This window comes from Varroa jacobsoni, unplaced genomic scaffold, assembly GCF_002532875.2.
Source record: "Varroa jacobsoni isolate VJ856 unplaced genomic scaffold, vjacob_1.0 scaffold_98, whole genome shotgun sequence".
NCBI classification, from domain to species: domain Eukaryota; kingdom Metazoa; phylum Arthropoda; class Arachnida; order Mesostigmata; family Varroidae; genus Varroa; species Varroa jacobsoni.
This window is the reverse complement of record NW_019213000.1, coordinates 40199-60385: the sequence shown is the minus strand read 5'-3', so window position 1 is coordinate 60385 and position 20187 is coordinate 40199. Positions and strand designations below refer to the sequence as shown.

The 20187-nt window shown below is 38.5% G+C and overlaps 4 protein-coding genes across 4 annotated transcripts; 3 read left to right on the top strand and 1 right to left on the bottom strand.

The window, feature by feature from the left end:
* Positions 1 to 784: 784 nt before the first annotated feature.
* Arp8 (Actin-related protein 8) lies at positions 785 to 5255 on the bottom strand. The gene is made up of 7 exons (XM_022840736.2): positions 5102 to 5255; positions 4188 to 4505; positions 3779 to 3928; positions 3055 to 3567; positions 2416 to 2832; positions 2003 to 2177; positions 785 to 1460 (listed from the first exon to the last, which is right to left on the bottom strand). Exons 2-7 carry the CDS (start codon positions 4395 to 4397, stop codon positions 1285 to 1287), a joined length of 1641 nt encoding a protein of 546 aa, XP_022696471.1. The 5' UTR covers positions 4398 to 4505; positions 5102 to 5255; the 3' UTR covers positions 785 to 1284.
* A 262-nt stretch (positions 5256 to 5517) lies between these two features.
* HemK2 (HemK methyltransferase 2) lies at positions 5518 to 7749 on the top strand. Its single transcript, XM_022840864.2, has 3 exons — positions 5518 to 6078; positions 6787 to 6983; positions 7346 to 7749. The coding sequence occupies exons 1-3, from the start codon at positions 5950 to 5952 to the stop codon at positions 7668 to 7670; spliced, it is 651 nt and encodes a 216-aa protein (XP_022696599.1). The 5' UTR covers positions 5518 to 5949; the 3' UTR covers positions 7671 to 7749.
* Positions 7750 to 9398: 1649 nt separating this feature from the next.
* LOC147753931 (phospholipase A2 LaPLA2-1-like) lies at positions 9399 to 20169 on the top strand. The gene is made up of 3 exons (XM_086970196.1): positions 9399 to 10074; positions 18713 to 18787; positions 19866 to 20169. Exons 1-3 carry the CDS (start codon positions 10058 to 10060, stop codon positions 20023 to 20025), a joined length of 252 nt encoding a protein of 83 aa, XP_086826322.1. The 5' UTR covers positions 9399 to 10057; the 3' UTR covers positions 20026 to 20169.
* On the top strand, positions 13278 to 18705 carry LOC147753932 (uncharacterized; the record flags this gene model as incomplete). Its single annotated transcript, XM_086970141.1, has 3 exons — positions 13278 to 13438; positions 17836 to 17975; positions 18113 to 18705. Coding segments are annotated over 3 exons (396 nt in total), but the record flags the coding sequence as incomplete, so codon positions are not given.
* Positions 20170 to 20187: the final 18 nt, after the last annotated feature.

The following is a 20187-nucleotide window of genomic DNA, read 5'->3' as shown; positions in this document are numbered from 1 at the left end:
GATTTTATCATCAGCTCCCCATCGATTACCGGGCAATACAGACCTCGGGTTCTACGGAAACAATTGGTAATAACACAATACACTGCTGCACCTGCTATAACGCAGATTCGCCGAGTCAACAATCAAATGACCTTGCCTTCGTACGGTACCTTGGTTGGAATCTAAGACGCCTTATGGGGTTGAATTCTGAATGTATTTGTCCCGCTATTTCTTCGAGCTACGGATTTCTTTGCTTCCATATTCCATCTGATTATTTTCTACGATTCTAGCTTCGCATTCGATATTTTTACCAGTTATCCTATTAAAAGGAACGAGCTAGATTAAGACAACGGAGTTCGCACATCCGAGGGTAGGTTTGCGCTCGCTAAGTTCACATTCGGTCAATGAGGCTACTACCATTCGAATAGTGTCGGTCGTTTTTCTCTCTGCTCTGTATCGACTCACTATTATATCGTTTATGTATATTTTAATAAATATGTTGTTTTGTATAAAGTATCCATGCATATATCATGTTCCGTTTGGATACAAATGATAAATAGAAATTACCATACGATAAAAGTTCATATAAGCACTTGCGGGGTTAACTTCATATCTACAAACGTCTTCTAAAGATATTTCCAGTATCCACAACCTTCATATTCGGCACACTGGTACTTATTATTGAGCTCGTACAACTCTACAACAATTTAAAAAATTATATTGAGAATACGATTAGCTTACGATTAATAATACTGATTATTACACGATAAAGCAATGATTAGACTAAAAAAAAAAAACGTCCATCTAATAAATTGTGGAGCCCATTTATTCATGACAATTCGCATTTCTAAAATTTACATACAAGCACTTTTCGGTAGTCTCATAGCTACATTACTACGAATATCGAGATAGTGCTCATCTTCAGGATGATATCTTACAACAGATAGCAATAAAACGACATTTGCATATGGAGGAAAATGACAAGGAAAATGCTGGAGTTGTCTGACTCCTTTGTCGTGAAATATGCCCCAGCCTGTTTGGGCTATGTGCGACCCAGATCTGTACTGGGCTACGAATACCTGGAAAGCGCTCAAGCTGGCCAAGATTTACAATGTAATGGACAAGGGATTGAACGAAGAAAAATTAACGGCCAGTTTATGATATTCAACGTCAAAAACTAAAAGTAAAACGAATATCCAAAAAAAAAAAAACATTAAGGTCGAAATACGTATATCGAATATATAAATACGTTTTACCGGATTGAACTTATAAACATAGACCATTTAACTCTAAATCTTGCAATTATCACCATCCGAAGACTGATCGTTCACGTAAAACTTTGCTTCCGTAGCGGCGCCAGTCGGCCGCTGAAATCCATAATTCGTGACTAGTATCCAGTTGACTCATTATGTTGGCACCTCGCCATACGCACGAATCAGGCGGGAGTTCCTTTGCTCGAGTCACAATCTCAATTGGCTCACCTAGAATTGTCACCCCGAATACTTGTTAATATGTACCAAATTGTCGGGTCGGATGTGCTTAACTGGTAGCGAACATGTTACGCGACGAAACGAACTCTACGTAGATGCGTCGTGAGATTTTAATGGCAATTATATTGCAGTTACCCTTATCTTTAAAGCTATGTACTAATGAATTTCGAATTTGTTAACCCTGAACGATGTACACTTATATATAGAAATCATTTAACACATTAATGGTTGAGAATAACACTATTATATAACAAATAATAACAGCACAAACTCGTATAAGAATTTTTGTGTTCATACTGCAGCTAAGTCAGTTTTGCAGTTCTAGTTTTGGGAATAGCTAGTCTGCTATATGGGCCGAAAATATTCAGGTGTTTCTTTTCTAGTTTTAATTCAACCCCACACTGGGAAAATATCTTAGGTCATAGGTTGCCAGCGAAGTACGACAGACAAATCTAGCTATTTAAAATCATATTACATGCGTACGCATGTACAGCACAATGCAAGACGCCCGCAACTTGATATAGGATATATACCTTGAAGTGCTTTTGGCATTTGTACAGCGAGACGGTTGCGTAGCCAGGTGGCAACTCCTGGAAAGTAAGACAATCCTCCCCCGACTAAAAGTAGCTGTGAGAGCATCTTTCGTTTGACGTCTTCCGATTCGCAACGGTCCACCGATTGTAAGATAGCGACATCGATTCCAAGAACCTGCAACGTTTGCCAGCCAGTGTAAAGTAGGGTTACCCGTTAGTAAATGAAAGGCTTAGTAATAGCCCGAAAAGACATTGGATACATGACTCAGTTTGAGATAATCACCCATTTCGTTCACTACTATTGCTCGTAGTCTGTGCCAAGTTGCCAAAAAAAATTCCAATTGCATATCAGTTAACTTGGAATTATTATGAAAACGCTCGGAAGCACACACATACATTCATCTATCACTAACCTGGGGAATCGGTATAGTCTCAAGCCTTATGGGGTCCTTAAGTTCAGTTGGAAGGCCGTCCTCGTCATCACCTTCGTCAAATTCGGCATCGCCACGTTTTCGCTGAGTTTGTAGAATATACAGGTCATCGTGAGGGTCCTGAGGATCGCAAACCTGCGGAGCATGCAAATGGCTGCGCTTGGGCCCCGTTAAAGCAAGCATATCTGGAGAAAACGCACCGAGAACAGTAATCATCGCCTCTTCAGCGACACTCAAAGAAAATTCCCTTGGCGTGTCCCCCGGAGGCGAATGCATGAACCGTCCTTCAATCTCCCCACAGTGATCTAAGTTCAGGTGGCAAAAAGATTGCTTGAGACGATCGAGTAGACGGGAGTCGTAAATGGAATCTGGTTTGTAAACGCCCCAGGGCATTTTCTCCTGAAATTAATAGAGACCGCTTTGTTACAGAACATTGGCCTCCGATAATTAGTGTCATCAATAAAAAGGCTACAGGACGCCATCGAAAAAAAAGCTTGACAGCACAGAACCTAGAAATTCAAGTTGTTTTCGAGAAGCCTGGTGATCCACATAAACGTACACGTAACTTCCTTCATGTTATCTATAGCCACAATGGTGACTAAGAGTTCGCAAGAATTTTACCTTAAAAAGATACTTCATCAATTGTGTGAGATCCGCCCCTCCAAACTCCATGAGCAGTCTTGTCTGCTTGAGGGAGATTCCGTCGTCGACGCATGTGATTAAAGTTTTCTGATCTCCAACGTCGACAACACAGGCGGATGCCATTCCCGAGCCAAAAGCGGCGCACACGCTCTCAACGTGGACAAAAAGTCGTTGAAAACCCAGCTCAAGGAAGAGCAAGTCTACTATTCTTTTTACATGCTCAGCTACATAAACGTCGCTCACGATCAGTATCGCACTTTTTCCTTCGGGGGTTGTGCTTAGGTGCTCCCGAATTGCCCAGTCCCAAATGTCTTTAAGGTCATGCAGGGCTGCCGTCAAAGAACCGCCTATACCCTTGTGAAGATTTAGTCGACCTCGCCTCATTGGCCAGAATACATCGAAGTCTGAACCGGGACGAACGCGAAGAGCTTCATCGCCAAAAAGCTTCTCTACGTTTTCAGCGGGATTTACATAACTGTTATCGTCACCCATCTAGAAATCACAATGAACTTTCTTTATCACAATGAACAGAAAATATGAGTAAGACGTAAAATGAAAACCAATAATACTTAAATTATCTGGACGATAGGTTGAGGTACTTTTAGACGAAATTCTTTCGAACATTGACAGTACCACAAATGAACTCTACTAGCCAGATTTATTGAAAAGCGTATTTCGTCAGATAACTTCACATCGAAAACACCTGAACACTGATCGTGCCAACTTGAATGGTTCTACTCTGCTCGACCGTAAACCGCTGCACCCCTTTCGAAGTCAAACAGTTTGACAGAAGTCCAGACAACTGATGGGCCTTTTTGTCGATTACGCTAAGCACCTCATTATTTGCCGACACCTGTAATATAGTTGAGTATTACGAGGAAGAAACAGCTCTTATTACCGATTATTCAGTTATAATGAGTATATAATAATCACACATACATATTTCTCGAAGCATTACACTTGAATTTGGCATCTGGGTAGTGTAAACAGAGTCAGTGAGCAGAAATTCTTTTAAGAGCTATAACGCTCAATGAAAGAATTAGGCGCATCCAGCACTAATCGCAAGGACATGTATCTCTTATGTTAGTGATAAGCGGAGTTGATGTAATTACCGGGGGCAAATATTGATAGTTAGCTGGCGTTCGAGGGGCCGTGATCTTTCGGGCAGACCCGGCAGTCTGTCGCCGTCGTTTTCTAGCAACGCAATGGGGAAGTGTTCTCGGGGTGGCATCACTGGCGAGTCCGATGCGCAGGTTGCGAGATCCAGGATGGATAACTACGATGTCAGTAGGTCGCACCAACCAAGGGCCTTCTTCCAACATCCTGGTGCTTTTGCAAGCCTTTATCGATGACTGTCGTTTGTATAGCGAAAGTATATATGAAGATGTAGAACAAGGCGATGACTCACCCTGATCTAGCGAAGATACCACCTGCGAGAGTATTTTTAGATATATGTACTTTCATTCCTAAATTATTATTTGCAAGTTAGTAACTAACGACAACAGTGATTTAGACGCCAACGATGAGATGTTGTTGCTTCATCAATAAATGATTCGGTCTCATTTATGGAGGTAAACAATTGCCAAGTAAAAGAACTTACAGTAAGTATATTTAAGACTACTGGTCAACGTATTGTGTGTAAAATTTATTTAACTGTCAATTAAGTGTCAGAAATCAATCCTGCAGTTCTCTTCTTCTTAGTTCCTTTTTTATAAAAATAAATTGATCGACTTTTATTACAAGAGACGTCCATTTTCCACTGAGTGGACACCTAAATATTGTCGCTTTTTCACCATGTAAGCTGTCAGCGTCTGAATAATACCATAATACGATCATTATGTTGGCGCGATGGCCAGGACGGCTTAATCTGTCGCATAATTGGTTGCTTCAATCCCAGTCATCGGCATATAGAACAATACATATCATAACACTAGTTGAATATAGAAAGCATTAAATCCTCATGACCTATCTCTAGCCGTCGCGTAGGGATACATATGTTTATAAAACATACATAAAAGAAAATTACCTGATGGTATGTTGAAAAGAAATTTTCGACAAACACAGTACTACAACATGACCAACTGCAATATATTTAAACGGGAAACGTATTGGGACCGACCATCACCAGATTGATACTAAATCAGGTACAGCTGGTCAAGCCGGTCTAGCAAAGTTTGTTGACATTTAGGTTCGTGTGATAAGCGGCAACATGTAGCACAGACGCCGCCAGCTTGAACTTGAACAAACCAAGCCGCCAAACAATTTCGGCGACGCTAACCCTTGGGCAACCATGACAAGGGTAACTCGCCGTATCAGATTTATTTATCATTATATTTTTAGACGGTATAAAGCGATTGTTAACTTGGAACTTTTTTACGAGCAGCGAATGATCAAAATTTCCCGCCAAATCTATCGTCACCATCAGCTGATCGCTCTTCGAACAAACAGATGAGCTACTTATACAACCAGGTATCGCACAAGGCGGAACCACTTTTACCGGCGAGTTAAATTTTTCCGCACAATGATTCGTCAACGTTTTCATTCGCATTTTTTGTATATTTCTGAGACTTTTGTGCGATTAACAGTATCACTTGTTGTTTGTCTTAGGCAATAAGAGAATAGCTTTTTTCGCAGTTGTAGAAACCTGTGCATCGGTGCGAAATTTCTATAGTTGTTGAAACTAAAAACTCACACTTCGTTTGTTTGCCAGTAACCCATAGTGCTCTTCTGGGTAATATCTTATTAATTTTCCAAATGGACTGACGGTACGACGCGCTGAAAGACAAGGAAAGCTACAGTTAATGGACATATTTATTGCCGTTTTCCGCACACTTCAATGAATGAGAAATACGTGAATTCAGAAAGAAACACAATATGGAAACTCCGTATACGTCTGTTGTAGAAACGGTGTATGACCCAGCTGAAGACTCATTCCTGTTGATCGACGCGCTAGAAAAGGAGCTCTCCAGCATTCAAGCACTAAACCCCGTGATCTGTCTCGAGGTACTTTGTTTTGTTTCTAGTATATGCTTTGTTTTAGGTTTAAGAAATGACATGTTTTTATTCCTTAGTCTTAAATTCGTTAACTTTTGTCTGGCTTTCTAGATATGTATACTTTGCGAATGGTGATGTCTGTTTTCGAATTTGACGCCAATGCATCCCGGACCTTTTCAACCTAATGACATTTAAAGAAGGTCAAAATCGCAATTGCTCTTTGTTGATGTAAAACTACAGTGAAACACAAATAGAGATAAATTACAAAAGTTCGCGGGTGGACATACATAAAGTTAGGGCATATACAGTTCTAATTTTGGTCGGGCTGGATAAATTTAAGTATTTTGAAAAAGAACATATTAAATATACATTGAATACATTGAACTGACACGCTAACGATCGCATCGCTTGAGTCTCAGTATTCGTCAATAGGTTACAGTATTTCGTATCCATCGCTGTTTTTAATTTTTTTAACTTAATTTAAAAAAAAAATTATTTAAAAAAATGAAGAAGAAACAAGGTAAATTTAACTACTACTTATATCAGTGCTGGATAAGTCACAAAGTTTTGATATAATATCTAGTGATAATAAAATAGTCCGGCTTTAATAATTGTGCAGTGTTTTTCGGTTTGACGACATATATGATAATCATTAATACAAATGTTAATTGAGCTAGTTTTACTATGCTAGTTTCGTTTCTCTTATGAACGGCCAAGGTGGGTTGCGGTTCCGGAGTTGTAATTTGCGCCCTAGGCAAATATCTGCCAAGCTGCGTCCTGCTTGCCACGGACGTGAACCCCATCGCTGCAAGGATCGCTCGCAGGACAGCAGACAGGCACTTGAGCGAGTCCAAGGGGAAACACCGTTCCCTTGAAACTGTTGTTGCCGACATCGATTCTTGTTTCTTCTACAGGTTTATATCGTATTTACCTTTTGGAGCTGTAGTCAATAAACATCGTGTCTGTGAAGCTTATTTATACTTCAGTCTTTATCGAGTATGCTTACGTATACATGAGAGTTTGAACTGCTCACAAAATTAAAATCTGTATCTCGTTGTAAGCACGCGTGACATGTGTTCCTGTTTGTTACAGTACACAAACGTTATAGTGTTCCATATTTTAATATCAAGTACTATGAATCCTAGGTGCTATACTATAAGGAGACGATTAGGAGAACTCGTTCACGTAGGAATAATAACTAAGAGTCATTTAGCTTTATATTCAAAATCAATGAATGCTTTCGTAATATATTCGCATCACGTTTTTGATTTTACAGACTCTCTGGCCAGCTTGACCTGTTGCTGTGTAATCCACCGTACGTACCCACAACGGAAGAAGAGGCGCTGCCCGATGACGCCACCAAGTTAGCGTGGGCTGGCGGTCCGAAGGGCACGAACCTCATTGATCGGCTTTTACCAAAGGCCGCACAACTTCTAAGTGACAACGGACGCCTGTATTTATTATTGGTAAAAGAAAACAACCCTGAGCTTGTATGCACGAGGGCAAACTACCTCGGTTTGGAGGGCCGTAAAGTAATTGAACGACGCTGTCGAAATGAGCATCTTTTTGTCTATTGTTTTGAGAGAAAACAGGATTTGTGATGACGGAAAGACATTTAGTTGACAGGAACATTTAGGAATGAAGTGAAGTTGAATAAAATCAACATATAGTGTCGTCAAATTTTTTCAACTTAATTCAACTTGCTTACCTTCACAAGTAGTCGAACGTTCGGCTCAGGGAAAGTTTAGGTCATATTACTGCTGTAGCATTGGTGTTTGATGCGGGCGCCATAGTCAATGTGTGTGATAATTTCATATTCGCAATATTTTTGTGTCAAATAATGACGTTGCGGTTGCTCAGGCAGCTAATATTATACAGTGCCCTGACAATTAATAATCGGCTTGCTACGTACGGTTCTATATAAAGCAAAATAGTTGCAAAATAATGAAAAAAAAAAAAGAAAAGTTCTCCGTATTATCCTTGGACCGCTTGTCCCAGTGGGAAAAAGCTAGAAACCGCAGGTTAAGTTTTCAGGCTGTGACAGATACGTTCTTTTGTTGTATGGACTAAATACAGTTTATTTAAGTTTACGGTAACTAAGGCGGTCATGCGTTGCATTCAATTTGACAAAATTGATAGGAATTCTATTTATGACTTTAGTATTGCAAATAGTTCAGGTGTATCTAAAGTACATAATAAGTTGATATATAGATATATAATAAGACGTAATAATAAGATAACAGCTGAAGTTGCAGGAGAATATACAAACGTAGAGTAAAAAATAAATAATAATAACAATAGTAGTGACGATAATGCTTCAAAGATAAAACTTAGATAGACTTTATTAAAGGTGGATATGATGCAACTATAACAAAACGTTGTTCAAAAAAAATATATATAAGAAAAAAGTTCTTAAATAAGCGAAATAATGAGACTAAAGTATCCAGAGAGAGAAAGGAGAGAGAGAGTTTCCTACCATCGCGTCACCAATACAAATAACACCTTTCCATACGCAACAAGAAGTAAGCGACGAACAGATTCTTTTGAGTGCAAGCAGTCGAAGGGAATTTGAAGCAGGCAAGATGCTCAAAAGTAACTAGTACTATTTCGGAAATATTAGGTGAAAGTTTTAGAGAGCGGTAGGTACTGACTAGTGTAGAGATGAGAGTTAGTTGTGGAATGAGTTATTTGATTTCTTTTCAATTTAATAATAGCTTTTTTCAAAAGAATACTTTGTCGTTCTCCTCTTTCGGAGAAAAGCCTTCAAAGGCTTTTGAATTACTTGATTCCGTCCTTTTCGTTGTTGCTGACAACAAAAATTGTAGGATTAGCTGCATCAGCTTTTGGGCCTTAGTACATCCAGCTATTTCTTTTTCGTCGTGGATTATACAGTAGGTTTGAATGTGCAAGGTGTTACCGAGTTCTCTAATATTTTATTGTAACTTACTTATGCTAAGCCTGCACCGTGTTGTTTTCCAACGTTGCGATGGCGTCATAGCTGTGCTTACGTAGTTTAATCTAAAAACGCGTATAGCTGTCCAGAACAAATGAGACAGACTGGCTTGCGCTTTATATATGTATATACATACTGTTTGACTGTTTCGCGTTACGCGTCTTTCTATCGGGTAGCATTGTAATTATTCAAATCTATTAATTCAAAAAGACGATTTCAGTGTGTTACTGGTGATCTTTCGCTTGTCAAAAATATTATTTCAACGATGTAAACAAAAACAATAATCTCTTCAACTTCATCGACTTCAACTTCTCAAACGTACCTCGTTTTTTCTTATTTAATTAGTCAGACATCGCTAATGTTAATTGCTGTCTAGTCATTGTATTCTGAGTTATACCCGCATGCGCTGTAAGCAGAGTGGCATTGATACTAGAGAGAAGACTTCCACTACGTTCGTGTGGCACACCAGAAAGAGCGAAGCGTTAGATGGCTTCTAGCCATCTAGCCGGTCGCGAGAAACCATTCATGGACTCTCAGCTGAACGTGCCACGGAATATGACTTCACATGATAATAGTTACAAAGGTTTTGATGGAGTGTCTTTAAAGGACTAAGCCCTTTCCACATTGCAATGCAGCAACATAACGGATGAAGATTACAGATGAAGGTCGCTCCACGTTTACCATTTTGCCGAACCAAACGCTAAAACGTAGTAAATCCATTCACTATAACGCATAGGTAAAAGTTGCAGCTGCTGAGCATTTCGACTGGCTGGAAATACGCATATCGCTACTTCGAAATAAGACTGCCTATGAATTATGAACTGAACTTTTGTTGTTGTTGAACTGAATTTGAACTGATGTTGAGTTAGATGGCAATACATTGCCTAACTAATTGCCTACAATCAGGAGCGTTGCCTATCGCTGTGATGAGGATATTTGTTTGAGTCTCAGATATTTGAGTCACCTGTGACAGATGAAGAATATATCTCTGCACTCGTAGAACTATAAAATTAGCTTGCTCACATTAATCGAACAATGCTCTCGATTAACATGTAAGTATAGATGTGGTACTAAGTACTGTTCTGGGGGCTAGGTGTTTAGATGCATATGGAGTACTTGCGGTGGACGTACCTTAGCGCGTAGATGATGGTGTCACAGTTCGTTAGATCCTATATTAGCAAGCTGGAAGAAGTAATGCCAAGTGCCATTTGCCTTGTAGAACTCAACGAAAAAACGCATTGCTTATTTTTGGTCAAGTACACACGGTGACCGGTACGTGGTCTTTCTTGTCGACGATGGTGATTATTAAATCAAAGGAAGGTTTAGTGTTCGCTTTCTGTGATGAAAGAATTAATGAGTAAGTCCAAGACAGCTCGAAAGGGCAGCATTATTCTCCCGTATTCGAATTCGCCTTGAACTGCTTTCAAAAATGTACTTTAGACGACAACATCCATTAGAAAAACGTGCAAGCTATTTGTATCACAACGGTTTACTTCTCAGTGTTGCTCCTGTTGTCTTGTAGTGAGACTTCACCTTCTTTTTTGAAATGTTTCATAAGTTTATTAAGATTACTACCTTAATTGAGTTATCGGTGTTCATGATGGATTGTAAGTTATTTTCCTCTTTATGCTCCTGTTATGCTTAGCGATAAAATATGAATACTATGCTTTTATCTAGAATAAGAAACCTATAGTTAATTATAGGCTCATGTACGTTTTTAGCTAAAAAAATTTCTAGATAGCAATCGTCTTTTTTTCAGGCAATTTTTATAGTTGAGATCGGAACAATTCTTAGGGGCAATTAGTACTGGGCCAAACTTGGTATTTCCGGACGATGTATCCATGACTGTGTAGTTATTCAGAAAGGAAATAGATGTTCATACAGATTCGAGAAAGTCAGAATAGCCTTTGACATTTCCCTGTAACGATGCTGCTGAATAGCGTAGCTCAGAGAGTTACCATGCGATTTCAATGACATACTCTAGTATATACTGACATGCGCCTTGATGAGCAACGGTCTTTCGTTATAGCAATATTTATGTCCCTTTGTTATAGGCATCCTTCAATAATTGAGCATGTTTTTGTAAAATCAATTGATATAAGAATTACAAATTATAACCGTACTTACCTCGAATTAAAAACAACGCCGTTAAGGAGTAAAAGCTTTTCCCGACGGTTAAAATCAATCATGTCTGCCATAAGACTGGCAACTACATTATAAAATTACCTTATTGATCAAGACAACGCTGCGTAGCTTTATATTTCAGGTACCAATTGAGATGGGCATTAGAGATAATATAGAATAGCGGTTACAAATATCGAAGCCAGTGAATGATTCTAGAATAAACTTAAGTCGATATGACCATTTCGTCATAAGCTGGTTCCTTATTAAGACGCGCAATTTTCAAATTCTCAAGACAGCTTCAAGTAATTCGGAAAGTGCTTTTTATCGATGCTTGTGATTTGTCTGTGTATTTACCATGCCACTTTGTGTTTTTTTCAATGTGTGTGCTGAATAGGTTTAAAATGAAAACGTCTTAATATGGCAAACACAATAAACAAAATTCTACCAATAGGCATCATTGAGATTTCTTTGAAATTAGCAAAAATAGTTGCATTATTGAATATAATTTTTTTACTTTAATATATTGAGTGCACAAGTTTCGTTTCAGTCACTTGGCTCAAAGTTAGGAATGATCTCGAGTAGGCTAGTGTTCTTAAACGGTCGCTATGCTCGAGGTGCGTGACTTAGAGTCCTATCAAACAAGGAAGTGCCCGGAGAAGATCAACAAGAGAAGATCTGGCCAATATGCGAGGCTCTCTTATAAGTAAACTCTTATAAATCCGACAACCTCATAATAATTTCCGAAATTTCATAATAATTGCCTTTTACTACCACAGATCCATTGGGGCAATTTATATTATTTTCTTACAATTTAATCACTATCGAGCTGGTCTGCGCCGTATGCGTGCTGGTTTTACAAATTCGTAATATAGTGAAGTAACACGACATGTATATACGCCCGTCATAACACGAGTATTACACATCATGCGCTTTTAACTTTCTTAAACGGGGTTACATCTTTAGCGATTTACTGAAGGCAAATTACCCTTAACAACGTATTTTTTATCGTATCGATTAGATTGCTGGAATCTGATTATTTCTTATCAGAACCTTATATAACTTACCTGACGCTTTCTTATATTCATTTATATCCAAGTAATAAGATTATCTGATTCAGTATCTCAAATACATTCGAAGCGTAACAAAGTAAAAGACCAATGGATTTATACGTTAACGCAGGCCAACAGTCCGGTATTAATATTATTATAGTGAAAAATAACATATTAGGAAACGCAAATGTGGTCACAATTAACTCATGTATTCAATATATAAATCATAGATTCTGTTCATCAATCAGATTTTTAACAAATGAATGCGGCCTAATTACGTTATTTGATAACAATTTACACTGGTGAAAAATATTTTGGTCTATATCTCTCAATCGTATATTAAACTAACTGCAAAAGCTATCTAATTGAACCGAGTGGGACATCCAATATTCTCATTGTTTCTTTTGGTGTCAGCGCGTCATGCAATGATACAAGTAGGCAATACGCCAAACCATTTATGGTACTGACCCGTCGTTGCATTTGAAAGCATACGTCATACAAGGGTCAGCACTGATTACCTAGTTGTTAGCCTTTACTTTTTAATAGGCTTTCATGGGCTTGACAAACGGATTTCATCTCTTAACAAACCATCAATTTACGAAGCGCCGGCGTTTAGTATTTAATTCACATGGCGCGCACACAATACACTAACTGGAAACTTAGTACATTGAAAAATAAAAAGATGTGAGTGCGGCCAATAACACTATTGAGATTATAGCTTGTACAAAAATAGGAATTTCTATATTCCCTTACTGTATTGGTAAAACGGCCCGAGGTCGAAGGCATATCCTTTGATGCGAGGTCAGCTCATAATTTATGGACGAGTCACCTTTTTTATTCACTTCTGGTTGCAATAAACAAATTATCATCGTAGGCAAATGACTACCTGCTGATTCAATTTACGATTAATGATTGAAAATTAAAAATCATTATTAACATGAATAACGACTGGCATGATGATGAGAAGCACAACGTTATTCAAATGTGTTCTAATTTCTTTCCCACGTTTGTTTAGGTTACGACGGGTTTCACTGCGGCTGATGGCTTTAGTAGCTTCTATGTCGGCTGCAGTTGTTATTTGAAACCCTCAAGTAGTTACCTTTTACCTGAACAGAGGTTCCCGAGTATTTTTTAATAACCCTTTACCGTACGAATCTGATGCTGAAGTTTTTTTGGGAGCGGATACCCTGGCAGAGGTTCGCAGAAATGGTTCTATCGACTCGTGCAGGCTCACCGTAATCAAGTATAATATCTAGGCATTATCGCTTATTAGCTGATCGCTTTTATGCATTTTGGGTATCTTAAACCCACATTTTGTAGTAGAGTTCCTATAACATTGAAGGAAATATTAGTCAACCATTAGTTGGCCGTTTGCTAGTGCCTGTCGTCACTGATAAATCTGAATGCGATTAGAATATGCTAGGCTTTGTATATAACTATCTTGGGTTTTCTATATAAAAATACATAGGTTTATTCAAATGCTATATATGCCATAGTTACTTGTTGGATGCACGTATATGTAGACGTGTGATGTTTACGTTGGTTTAAAGTACTCTGAGTTCAACTGTGCAAAAATCTAAATAGCTATAGGAAAGGCGATAAATAAAGTTACAAACCCTGTCCCTGTCTGGCCCCTCCAGATTGCTATTATCCAACTCTCATCCTGACAGGCTGTTGAAACAACATTAAACAGAGGTACTGAGACCCCTTATTGAATAGACGCTGAGATTCGACCATAAAAAATATTTTATGTTCTACACAATACTGCCGTTTGAGCAGCAACTGATCAGTGATTATTCTGAATTGCCCCCTGGAGGCGATGTGTTGACTGATGGCAAACGCCACCCAGTTTAAGGCAGTGGTAGAAAATATTTCGTCCAATGGATGATACCCATGCTGGACAAGCCGTGCCAGCACTTCCCTTTAGCCGTTCGATTAGATATTATTGCTCGCGACTTTCTAACAACTCTGCAAACCCTACGTCTCATATTCTTAAAATTGTACCGAAAGGCCTAGGTTTGCTAAAGTTTTCTGCGGCTCAAGAATGACTTCGTACTTTGTAGTCATACGTCATTTTCAGAATCTTGTCGTACTTTGCGTATTAACTCCGGCGCCCTGTACCGTCGCTGTCAGAAGGTCGAAAAGCTTTTCAAATCTATCGTGTGGGTAAGCGTCGGCACAGAACTGATGGCAGCTGTATGAACAAAGACACATCGAAGCTCGGCAATCACCCATGTGCGTGCACCCTTCGCGACTTCAAACCGGAATCAATAGCATTAGTACCATCTGCCAGCCACGAATTTATCCACAAGCGAGCTACGGTCGCTGGACACCTATTGAAATACTCCAGTAATTCTGATGCCTGACTGCAGTTTTTGTATTAGGAAATCACAATTTTTAAAATTCTTATTTTAACAACAGAGACCTATGTTTAAATACCTTGGAATTTCATCTGAATTTTCATCATGAGAATGAATTCTTCATCTTAGATTAGATAGTTCAGTCTACATGGCGTTTGTATCACATCTGGGTTCTTCAATTATGACTTCGTCGTGATGCAAATAAAACAGGTTTTTAGAAATTCTGCCATCTCTGCTTACGCAACTATTCTACTTACTTGAACTAATCGCCCGGCGATTGACAAAGTTATGTATCGTACAATATAGTAAGCGTATGCAACATATGCGAAACCCACCAGATGGAAAGCTGTTCCCGAGAAGTGAACAGGCCCGAAACGGTTTTTTTCAATTAGGCTTTATAGCTATTAGTGAACTCAAACCCCAAAAAATAGTAAACGCCGCCCATTATAGATACAGACGTTTTAACATAGGTCAGTAACCCCGAGTTCTCTTTCGTATACAGAATGCATGTACATCGTGCTCAGAAGGCGGCTCAACCTTATGGCATGTTGTTCAAAAAATGGCATCATACAGGTTCGCTACTTTTAGAACTCCCGTTGTACGCACTATGGAATTGCATGATCAATTGTTACTTCTCACACTCACACACTTTTCGGTCGTATTGTCTGTGAAGTTTCGCTGTTCGTTCGATATTTGCTAGGTCCAACATCCAACATCTCCAATCGCTCGAGGCTCTAAGCTCTGCTCTGAAATTGGACAGCAAATCCATTCCACGGTCAGCGTTTAGTTTCAGCCATACGCAACTGTAGGCAAATGCGTGAAACAATCCGTCTTATCAATTGAAAAGCTTACGAAAGACGTCGGGGTAAAAGTGTCCTTTTGTATATACCCTGTGGAGGCGTTGCCCATGAACGATTATTGTGAAGACGCTATTCGGATCTTTTGTTACGTGTTTATTCTGCTGTTATCTTTTAGATGCAAGATCAGCTTGCAGAAATGCTTAATCTTCTTTACTACTATTAGTTATTTACGAGTGTATCAGGATCCTGTTATACTATCTAACGATATGTACCTAGTTTGCTCATTGATGAGCGTCACTGTCATTTTTTTGATTAAAGAATGCATTCAGTTTTTTCTCTCTATGGAACGCAGGTTAGGCTACTTTCCCTAGTGCAGTATGACCGATCCATATCCTTCTGCTGGACTCTTGGAAAGATTTGGATTCGTTGTAGGATATTCAGTCGAACGATATGCTGCTCTTTCGGAATATTAGGAAAGTACAAGAAAGCATTAGAGAAGTGGAGTAAGAGACTAGTTTAACGAAACCAAATGGACTGATTGCTTGATAACGCTGAATTTTTCGGCGTTGCGTTTATCCTTGCAGACGCTCAAAACTTGCAAAGCTTACAAGACAAAATCTAATTATCAGCTGTACTCGATAAGCTGTTATTAAATACAGTATTCGTGTACCATTATTTGGATAGGCGGCATCATACATGCGATCTTCTTCGAAGCAGCTCACGTGCCAAAAACCCCGGCTTTATATTTCAACTCGAAATATGCCTATGTCATTAAAGTGGATTTTTAAGGCACATTAAAGCCCGATCATATCTAAGTATATATATATATATATATATATATATATATATAAATGTTTGCATTTAGTTTAGGGTAAAACATATTTTTACATGAGACTCTTTTGTTTACCTCATTGCAGTTTATCCGCGCCATATTTAATTGCGATGTAAACACTACTAAAGGAGGATTTGTGATTTTAATGTAAAGTGACTTTTTGTAGAACGTTAACCTCTTTTCGAAATAAAAATTTTAGATTGTCTAAGACAAACACCATTATTAATAGCAAGCGAGCAATGTTAGTAACGGTCAATTACGTTATATTGATTAAACTCACAAATTTGACATCGGTCACTTCTGTTCTCCTTTTGAATATTATATATCATCCTAGGATACCGTAACAGAACCATGTTCAAAGCAGTGACTAAGAACTATCGGCACAGATGCTTATAATTCCCAGACCGGTCGGGGACGCACCGCGTTTTAATCACCTACTTGGTCAAAACGTATTTGACAACTATTGTCTACTACATGAATGCAATATATTGTTGGTTTTTCTATCAAACAGGTCTGAGCCTGATCCGAGCGACGTTTCCGTCGTTAAGGGAGGTAACGAGGCGTGAAATATTGTCCTTGCGGTCAAGTTGAAGAGATTCTAAAAGAAGAGCTCGAATCACATTGGAATTATTCGTCCTTAAGCTTCTTTATGTACTCGGGTAGGTTTTGATGATCATATATCTAAAAAAACATATCTTACGTAGTAGTGAAATTTTCTTGAAATAAGTTATACTAGAATCTGCGGAAGCAAGCGGGCCACTAGCTACAGTGTAATGCGAATTACACACATTTTTTAGTCTAAAAAAGCTGTATTCTAAGAACTTTATTTTGAAATGATGTTTTAATAACATATTACTGCAATTTTTAATTAATAGCATGTCGTTCACAATACGGATAGGATCGATATCCTAAGGAGAGTTACTAAAGGTCCGATGTATAGGATGTAGGTCTATCAAGATCATACAGCCTTTCGATCAGCTGCATGACGTTTATGCAAGTAACAAAATTCTTGTCTAGAATACGGCGTTTACGTGTGGCCACTGTACGAGCTAACCAAGATTCAGAGTGTGACTTCTATTGACATATAAACGACATTTCCGCGCTTATATGGAGGTGCCCGTTCGCGTCAAAATGTTATTGCAAGTAAGATAAAAACAAACATGCATGACGAAAAACTTGATAAAAATAGTCCTCCTTGATTTTGTATAAAGCATTTTAATAATAAAGACGATCACTTAAACTACTCATTTATTCACACATTTTCTTGATGGTGGTAATAATAAGGACTTTTTAACTATCCACTTACGTAAATTGGTGCAGTCTGCTAAAATGATCCTAACTATATTGCTATCGCCTTATCGGCTAAAAGGTCGAAATATCACACTGGAAAAAAAACGGCGCACCGAACTTCACCCCTAATGTAACAGCCACCTGTGACAAATAGAGTTACTTCACTCACATAGGGTCTTGCTTTATCTACGTCTCCGTTGTACTTGCGACAGCATTTACAGTATAATTTACTTGAATTTTGCTGGATTACTAAAATACACTGAGCGGGTGAAATATATTGCAACAATCGAACAAGTTTACCTGTAATTGAATATGTCTCGAGTTACTATACGTTTGTTCTTCTTTTTGGCTGAAAAAAATACGTACGGTTTACGTCACTTATAGAGTTCATCTCACACACCTCACTTAAATCAGGAACTCTTTGGTGTGGACCAGGAGATCGGGCCGCTAATTATTCTGAGCTCGGGTCAGCCAAAGAAACTGATCGCTGTTGCCGAAATCATGACCGTGAACATTAAGAAAGACTCAGTCAGACTAGATCGGTACAAAAAACTTGTGCTTTATCGAAACATTCTTAGTTACATGTGTTCTAGTTACTTATCGAGTGACGGCCAATAGAACCTCTAATCAACCCCATCATGACTTTGGTCCCTTGAAAATCTACGGTCGACAGTCGAGGTTCGGCCTCCAGCCCGGCTTCCTCAAGGTGAGCCCGTACAAATTCGTATGATGGGGTCGATTGGAGGTTCTATTGGTCATCACTCAATAAGTAACTAGAGCACATGTAACTAAGAATGTTTCGATAAAGCACAAGTTTTTTGTACCGATCTAGTCTGACTGGGTCTTTCTTAATGTTCACAACAGTACAGGTGCAAATCAACAGCACCGCTTAGTAGTAACACCGAACGTAAAATACGAAACAATCAACAGTCAATTATAAGAACGAGTTTATTTCCTGAACTTTTTAAATGAATGGAAGAACATTGAAAACCCTGCCATTATGCTAGTAGCTATTTTATTAAATGAAGACACGATCAGATTTGATCAAGTCATGCGACCGTAATTGTTGACATAAGCTGATATATAAGCGTTCACTCATTGTCTGACCCGACAGGACGCATAAGAATTTTAGCGATAAATCTGCATCAAAATTTCTCTAATATGCCATATTGGTATTTCGAATTCGTTTCTGGAACAACTCTAACAAAAATAACATGCATCTTTGTGTTTTAAAGGCCGCCATGTGAGGCTATATTTGAACAGTGCCTGAAACAGGCTGAAATAACGGAAACACAGGCTGCTAGCGTCAGGTATAGAACATTTTGTATTTCTTTTCAAAATTGACTAAATCATATATAACGAATTGAAGAGGAGAAACAGAAAGTGTGGATCCTAATATTTAGATATGACCATTCCTTGATACCTAATGATATGCATACCTTATTTAACAACGACTTCGTGTTGAACCTACCTTCATTGATTGCGTCAAAGTGTTTTTAGTCAAAGTCGAACTTATGGTATCGCGAGACACAAGGAAGTCTTTAGTTTCTACTGTTTTTGTTAGGGCGACGTAGATTCACAGCAACTGCTTGGTCCATGCAATATCAATAGTGAACGATAAGTTGTATGGAAGCTTTTATAGAAGCTTGAAGTGGTTTAGCCTTGTCAAAGGAGTTCCAAGAATCAACATGAATGACTAGTACGATGCATAATTAGTAACGCACAACGGGGCAATACGTAATTGCATACGAAACATAATTAACAGGTATAATAGACTGTTAGTATACCTGTGATTATCCGTAGCCCCATGCATATGACTCCTAGTAAAACAAACGATATTTAAATTTGGAAAGCCATTTCTAACGAAATCGGCTCAGTTCTAGATGTTGTTCTTTACGTAAAGAGCAATTGCGTGAAATGCCAGGATGGCTCGAGCTTATATCTCTGTAACACATGTTAGTATTATCTGATGCTTAGTCTGCTTTGAGCATATTTTTAGCGTAGACAACGTGGCCGCTAACTAATCGGCCATCGCTTTGTTTGCAGTTGTCGATACCGATGAAGATTACGTGGTCACGCCGGATATTTCGATACGAATTTCCTTAAAAGACACATTAAAACTTTAATCTAAATCTAGGAAAGCTAACACAGTAGATAGATCACAGTTTAACATGAGTAAAAAACTGTGTAAAGTTCATAAATCTAACAGAGTTTGTGGTACTTGTTAGAGCTCTTCAAGTTTTCCGCATGAAAATGCTTTTCCCAGTATAGCAGAAGACACGTTTACCTTGCGAACCCCTAATCAAAATCTGAATGTGTACATAAGGGCATTTTTTTGTTCGAATCACTCCTTGCTCTCTATTCTCTAAATTATTTTCAAATTTTCAGGTATTATTATTTTAATGTGTACAGTGCAAGGTGCCTTTTGGAGAAAAATGAAGCGCGAAAATTTACACTTGAAGACTATACGGCAATCAGTAAAGACCTCGTCGGTGGTTTATTCTCAATCAGCATTCTTAACCGTAGCTATACCAGGGACATAAGATGAGCATATCATCATACACTTATACAAACTTAAGTCATGTGTAGTTAAACAATGCGAACTCCATGAATAAAATTCGTACTGAATGGTGATGAGGGCATGAAAAATGCCACGAACTATATATATATATATATATACGGTTTGACAAAATTGGTAAGCTTTTTCGCT

Bases quoted from the DNA above. Each gene is read 5' to 3' on its own strand.
- Arp8 (XM_022840736.2), bottom strand. From the start codon at position 4,397: ATGTTGGAAGAAGGCCCTTGGTTGGTGCGACCTACTGACATCGTAGTT. The intron at 2,833-3,054 runs GTAAAATTCTTG...TATTAATTTCAG, and splicing joins TGATGAAGTATCTTTTTAAG to GAGAAAATGCCCTGGGGCGT. The intron at 1,461-2,002 runs GTATATATCCTA...TGACAATTCTAG, and splicing joins AATGCCAAAAGCACTTCAAG to GTGAGCCAATTGAGATTGTG.
- HemK2 (XM_022840864.2), top strand. From the start codon at position 5,950: ATGGAAACTCCGTATACGTCTGTTGTAGAAACGGTGTATGACCCAGCT. The intron at 6,079-6,786 runs GTACTTTGTTTT...TGAACGGCCAAG, and splicing joins ACCCCGTGATCTGTCTCGAG to GTGGGTTGCGGTTCCGGAGT. The intron at 6,984-7,345 runs GTTTATATCGTA...TTGATTTTACAG, and splicing joins GATTCTTGTTTCTTCTACAG to ACTCTCTGGCCAGCTTGACC.
- LOC147753931 (XM_086970196.1), top strand. The intron at 18,788-19,865 runs GTATAGAACATT...TCAAATTTTCAG, and splicing joins ACACAGGCTGCTAGCGTCAG to GTATTATTATTTTAATGTGT.